Here is a 7,318-nt window from a genome sequence, read left to right on the forward strand (position 1 = left end):
CCCACGGCTGCACACACACACACACACACACCCACCCACTCTGCCCACAGCTGCACACACAACACATACACCCACACCCAGACACCCCCACGACACACACACCCTACCAGGCAGCTCCGTTCTCCCCACTCCTACAATGCAGCTGTGTCACATGGTACTGACAGTGCTGGCAGGCAGGGAGTGCAATTGTTGGGGTAGGCAGGGCTGGGCTGTTCAGTCCTGCGGAGGCTCCCACTACTGCCCTTGGCTCCTATCAGCTTTGAAAGGAGCTGGGGCAACTCAATACAGCATTAAAGCCTAAAGGCTCCCTCCGCCTCCGGCTCCCTGCCTGAGGGGGCAGGGCCATGCAGCCAATTGCTACCCACCTTCTCTGGGGTGCATGCACAGTTGGTCCCCAGCGTTAGGGACAGATAGACACACTAACGGAAGTACTAAGACTTTTATTATATTGGAATAATTTTTTTTTAATGGTGTTATTTTGTTACATATTTATAATACTAGTTATACATTGAGATAATCTAAGACTACTGCTCACTCATTAGGACAAATTCTTCTCAGTTAAACTGGTATAATTTGACTGATTTTGCTTGAATTACTATAGATTTAACTATAGATGGCACGTATATTCTTAGTTTTATTGGTAATAAGAAGAGACCTAAATAGTGTGGTAACAGTCTATGCATTCTGGCCCACAGATCTCAGACAATGCACTTCTATATCCAGTTCTGGAACTCTGGAGAGGCCCCATTGGCCTCTCCAGAGTAGACACAGCAATCTGTGGTGAATTGTATGGTGGCTTTATAATTAAAGCCAGATTTGAACGCCAGTATTGAGAGGCCAAATGTTAATGTATTAACCTAATTCACTAACATTGCCCCCAGTAAATTGTTCTTAAATATTTCTCAGGTTCTTTGTTTAGACTGCATGGAGAGTTAAATGTTCCAACTCCAAAATACTATGTATAAGGGGAATAAGTGATGAAATGAGACTGATAAGGTAAATAACATTGTTTAAATTAACACAACAAAGAAAGGTCAACGTATTTTTATTTGGAAAGCTTAGATTAAAGTAAAAAATATTTCATGTGTCACTTAGTAGAAGCTAAGATTATTTTAGCCAAAGAGGGTATTGTTGAGCTTTGTACTCGACTAAAGTTTGTGAATAAATGTTTAGTGCCTCAAAAATAATTTCACTAGAGAAGGGACCGACAGCCTAAGAAGTGCCCCTTACTGCCTAGCTAAATTTGCACCAAATGCAGAGAATCTCTGGTTTACAGAAGAATGCTTGGAACTACCACAAAATAGGAAGTGCAAATTTAGGCTAGAACCTAATATAAACAGTTCCATCATAAAGGGTCCATCATGAAAGACCAATGCAAAAAAAAAAATGCAGAAAAAAGACCATGAAATCAATGAGAATTAACCACATTCATGATTTCATTATTTCTTTATGCATTCCTTATGTTTATCAAACTGTCTTCTCTTTCAAATCACTGCTTTAAAATTTATTTTCTCCCTCTTCCAGGTCCTTCAAGTCCTTACAGAAACCTTTACTATTTTTCCATTTTTGAGATCCAAACATTGTTTTTATTTTTCTTATCAGGATTTGTTCACTCATTTATGCAGTATTTTGATTAACTCCAGATGAGCTGCAGTATTTTAAATATTGTGCATTACCCAGCCACTGTTGGAAAAGCCTCAGAAGTCTGAATTGTACGTGTTTTAAAATCATGAAGAGCAATATGGTTCTTATTCTTATGTCAAATTTTTATCCTTTAAGAAATCAAAATTGAAAATATTGTAAAAAGAAAAAATTGCTTTCATTTCCACTAACCTGAAAACTCCTGAATTTGAGAATCTTCCACTTCAAACAACAACTCATCATGAATTTGGGCAATTAACCTGAAAAGAAATGCACTGTTACAGAGCTTTGAGATGTCTTTGGCATTATGCTCCTAACTGTGATAGCACAAAATACTTCAATTCAGATCACTGTGCAAGCTTTGCCATGATAAAAATGCAGGTATGAAAATGAATTAAATCACCCCTAGAAAATAAAGACATGTCTTTTGCATTTTTTAACATGTGGACCAAGTCTTCCATAAAAACTTTTACTGACATAGCTGACAGTCAGGGATGTAATGGCAATATTTATGACCAACTTAGTTGTGTTGGCATAAGCCCTAGTACACACACACTGCAGCGTTGTATCTTATTTCATTCAAGTTGGAGAAATAGGGGAGGAATAGGGTATTGTAGCAGAAGCACTGTTACACTGATATAAAGTGTGCAGCATTAGGACCACCATCACAGAGTGTACAAATGGAAGGGACCTTGAAAAGTCATCTATCCAGACTATTCCCCTGATCCAAAACAGAATCAGTTCTGCTTAGGCAATTTCTAACCAGTGTTTGTCTAACCTCCTCTTAGAAACTGCCAGCAATGGAGATTCCTGACACCAGGGGTGGCCAAACTGCAGCATGCATGCCACAAGTGGCACGGGCAGCTGTTAAGTGGCACAAGACAGATTGGGGAAGGGATAAAGCAGGGCAAGGGAAGATAGGGCAGGAAGCAGAAATGAGAGAAGCAGGCTGTGTAATGAGCACAGAGCAGGAAACAGAATGAGCAGCAAACCAGGCAGGGAACAGAAAGGGCAAAGAAGAGAAAGCAGAGCAGCAGATCAAATACAAGGAGAGGATTGGAGTGCATGCTAGGAGGGTGTAGGACTAATTTTTGGCATGCCTACCAAAAATGTTGGCACTCACTGCCTTAAATAACCTATTCCAATGCTCAACTATCCTTACGTTTAGTTCATATTTCTGATAACTAACCTAAGTCTTCCATTTCAGAATTTAAACCTATTACCTTTTGTCCAGTCCCCAACGGACAAGGAGAACAATTTATAAAACGTTACTCTTTGCAACAGTCTTTACATATTTGAAGATGTCTTTTCTCTAGACTAAACAGCTTTTCCTCATAGTTTTTATTTTCTAGACACTAGATTGTTTTGGGAGAGACCTGTGGATTCTTTTCAACTAGTCCACATACACCTTGAAGCAGTGTGTCCAAAAGTGAACAAAAAACCCCAGCTGAACACTTACCAATGTAAGGATTACTTCAAATATCTTGCATGTGATACTTGTTTACAGCTCTCATACCATTTTTTTTCACAACTATAGAACACTGTTGACTCATGTTTGGTTTGTAATCTGTGGTCATCCCTAACACAGTCTCTGCAAACCTACTGTCTAGCCAGTTTTTCTCCAATTTGTATTTGTAGAGTTGATTTTTCCTATAGAAAGTCTTGTACTTTGCATTTGTCTCTGTTGAATTGCTTCTTATTTGAGGCAACTTCTCAAGATAATTTGGAATTCTAATCTTGTCCTTCCAAGAGCTTGCAAACCCTCCCCACTTGGTGTTGCCTGCAAATTTAATGTATACTCCATCACACCATCCAAGTAATTGAATATTGACTAGTACCAGACCCAGGACAGATCTCCCTAAAATCCCACTTAATGCTGCCTTTCAGGTTTAGAGTGAGCCACTGACATGTCTTTGCACATGGTTATCCATCCAGTTGCATACCCATCTCACTAGTTCCATCTGGACATATTTACCTAATTTGCACATGAAAACAGCATGTTGGATAGTGTCAGATGACTTACTAAAGTTCATATATTTTACATCTATTTTAAAATATATCCAAAAGGCCTGTTAGCCTGGCATAGAAGGAAACTAAGTTGGTTTTACATGATTTGTTCTCAACAAATCCATGTTTGCTGTTACTTATGACCTTGTTATGTTCTAGGTGCTTACAAACTGGTTGTTTGTATATTTATTTTAACGTCTTACTGGGACTGGTTGTTAGGATGGCTAGTCTATAATTCCTCACTTTTTAAAGATAGACTCTATTTCAGCCACTTCTAGTGTCTGTTGACTTATATGTGTCTTGAGCCTATTACATTAGGCTCCCAAGGAGAGCTACCTTCTCCTCTGCTTCCATTTTCCCTTAAATAAATTCTCATAATTTCATGTGTACTTACTTAATCCCTCTTCCATCTCTCTCTAATCCCGTGTTAACACCTTCTTTACCGTCATAAAACCTAACGCCCACATACCCCAAAGATCTTTTTCCTAAAAAAGTCAGTAGGTGCAAGACTATATACAGAAGACTGTTCAACACAGGAGTGAAAGAAGTTACATTTTATATATTACCAGCATCGTAACAATCACTATCAGTTGGTAGAGAGAAGCAGTCAGCCATATTAGACTGAAGTCAGGCAGAAAGCAGGACAGGGTGGCATTTAAGAACAGTGATCCTTAAATGTTGTTAGACTCAAAGCACTCCTCAAAAAGTGCCAGTAATAATAAAGCAATTCTTCTGTTACAAAAAACCTCAGGAAAACAACAACATGTTCTATGAATCCTAAAGATTCATATTTGAAAATCTCTGAATATCTTGCAAATCAAATGTAGGTGTCTGAACATCTAACAGTGAGGCTAATAATGAGCAGCACCCTAGTTGAGAATCACTGCCTTAGGCTAGGGACAGCCATTCAAAAAGCCTGAGCCTGAATTGATTCAATCTTTGCAGGTTCATCTAACCTGGCTAGGCTGAATCAGTTTATATTCATGCAAACATCCCAGAAATGCAGACACATGCCTGCAGTGGCTCAGGCTAGAAGCCGGGGGGCGCTAAAGCAGCCCTCCCTTCCCTTCAGTAGTGCTGATCTGAGGGTGGCCAGGCCCCAGCCGGATGCTCTGATTAGAAAAGGGTTTCCCTCCCCTCCTGACTGGCCCAGCAAGCTGTTGGTAACAGTGTTTATCACCCCTAACTCAGCGTTTATGAGCCCATTAAGAAAATAACAGAGGGACATTACCAGCTACTCGTTGATTCTGTCTTTGTCCCGTCTGCCACAGCACAGACCATAGCCAGCATGTAGTCTGCTGGCTAATGCTGAGAGGTGTCTATGTAAGGCACTCAGGGGTCTGGGACAGACATTACATAAACCGGTTTGACCCAAATCAGTTAAGTCTGATACTACTGCATTCAACCAGATTTATCTCAAACCAGTTTCAGCCATTTTAAAACTGGTTTGTGCACTGAACATCTGTTCTGTTACAGGTTTAAACTAGTTTCTGATCACTTAAACCAGTTCGTGTGTAACATCTGTCCCTAGCCTTAGAGACTACCTGGTTCAAAGAAGCATAAGCTTACTTCATCAGATGCTATGAAGTAGCTGACACATGCTATGCTATGAAACATCTGACAAAGTAGGCTGTCACCTATGAAAGCTTCTACCTCTTAAGTGCCACACTGCCCTGCCTTCTGCCAGCTGGTAGCAACTGACTGCCAAAAGCAGTCTACCATGTATTCATTGCTATGACTGCAACATAATGTTGGCATATCTGAGCAGGATGTAAACTAGACAGTTCAAATTATGGGTAAGTGTGGCTACAGAAGCACAGAGCTCAGTGCAGGCTGCAAAAGCTACTTAAACGATTGGGTAAATACTCAAGACTACTTGAGATATTGAGTAAATATTCAGCTAAGCTCTGTGCTGCTGCAGCTACACTGCTTCTGGAATCCAAAATGACTAGCTTAAGCTAGTTTGGGGAGATCTACAATACGATCAGTCCCTGAGACTCCTGCAATTACTTAGGAAACATACCTGCCTCAACAGTTGCCTTGTTCTGACCTCCATTCCTCCCTTTGTCCATTTAATTGTTGTGTAGTGCTTAAATCTTAGACTGTGAACTCTCCAGCACAGGGATTGGTTTTTCTTATTCATTTACTCAGAGTTTAGCAGTGAGAACCTAATCCTCATTTAGGGTGCATTCACACAACCACAGCAACAATAATTAATACAACAAATTCTACTGAAGCATTTCCAAAGCAGAAAGGATTGAATCTGGCATATGTATTCTTTGAGTCAAACTCCCACGCACATGCCAGAAGTAGCAGCTAAAGTAATGTTCTATTAGATCATATTGCAGTCCTATCAAATTTACTCTATCTCTTGGAGTTATTATATTTCTTTTTAAAAAGCCAAATGCCACCTTTATTCTCCATTTCTGAGCAATTCACATATTACATGTAAAATTCTATACCCACTATATAGTTTTATTAAGAACTAATAAGTTTTCAAGTAAGTTATTTCTTCAGACATGACTGAAACATTAAAATAGCTACTACTTTTAACAGCTTTAGGGAAAATATCCTAAAAAAGTTTCACACTGCTTTAAAATTACAATGTGACATTTACTAACAGTGTGGTGAGATCTAATAATAGATCTTAAATTATTAGTCACATCACAATCAGAAGAAGAGTGAAACAGATTAACATATTTCTTAGAGAAAACTGGGACACAGGATACAGAAAAAAAATGGAGGGGAAAAGAGTGATCATCTGTATCAAGAGAACACAGCTAGATGAAAAGTTATAATTCACAATATAAATAAATTAATCATAGTATTAGCTGCCTCTCCACTATTCAGATGAAATATTAAAAGACACAAATCTTTACTTATAAAACTTCTGGTTCCACTGTAATTCAATACAGTAAATGAAAGTTATTAACCATGATAAATATGTTGAAAACAACACAATATATACGGGTTATTATTTGTATTTTGTATTTATGGTAGGTAGCTACTGCCCCAGAGCTTGAATATAAATACAGTGGGATTCAGTCCCTTCACAGATAAGCGAAATAGAAAAACAGAACAAAATGGTATTATCCCCTTTTTACCAATGGTGTGCACAAAGAGATGGCTAGAATTTCCAAAAATGTTCAGCATTAGCCCAACTTCTCCTACTGAAGTGAATGGCAAAACTGAATTCAGTCAAATCAGACCAATTCTGGCACGGGCATATTTTGGCAAAGGGTGAGTGCCCTAGAGGCAAGTGCTTGCGAGGTAAGGTAGGGTGTGAACATAAAATGTGCCAGCTACTCCGGGGTAACCTCCCTGCTTGTACACACTTACCCCACAATAAATGTCAGGTAGCCTGCCTCACAAAGACAGCTAGGTAAGTTCCCTCACATTTATTGTGTGAGAAAAGCTTTATTTATTGTGATGACTAATTACTGTGTGTTTGTTTATTTATTTGCATGATGAGTAAGAGCTTGCACTCTGCCTGCTCTATGGTAAATACCAATATGTATAAATTCACAACTTAGCTTACCTTGCAGTAACTTGTTCTTGTGTCTTCCATCCTAGAAATGTCCAGTCCAAGTGATTTATCCAAGGTTAGATGGGGCCGGGGGCAGGGAGTCAGCCCAGCTGGCCTGACTTCCCATCCCCAGCGCTATGGTCG

General features: G+C 39.3%; 1 protein-coding gene across 3 annotated transcripts in view; it reads right to left on the reverse strand.

The window, feature by feature from the left end:
• Window positions 1-7,318, reverse strand: part of POLN (DNA polymerase nu) — a 315,827-nt gene that overhangs the window by 17,791 nt on the left and 290,718 nt on the right. For all 3 annotated transcript variants that reach the window (XM_019526104.1, XM_019526103.1, XM_019526102.1), the window contains one exon: window positions 1,834-1,901. In XM_019526104.1, coding sequence (XP_019381649.1) covers window positions 1,834-1,901 — 68 coding nt within the window. The remainder of the gene's footprint in view (window positions 1-1,833; window positions 1,902-7,318) is intronic.

This window comes from Gavialis gangeticus, unplaced genomic scaffold, assembly GCF_001723915.1.
Source record: "Gavialis gangeticus isolate Ggan-Ray unplaced genomic scaffold, GavGan_comp1, whole genome shotgun sequence".
Lineage (NCBI taxonomy): Eukaryota > Metazoa > Chordata > Crocodylia > Gavialidae > Gavialis > Gavialis gangeticus.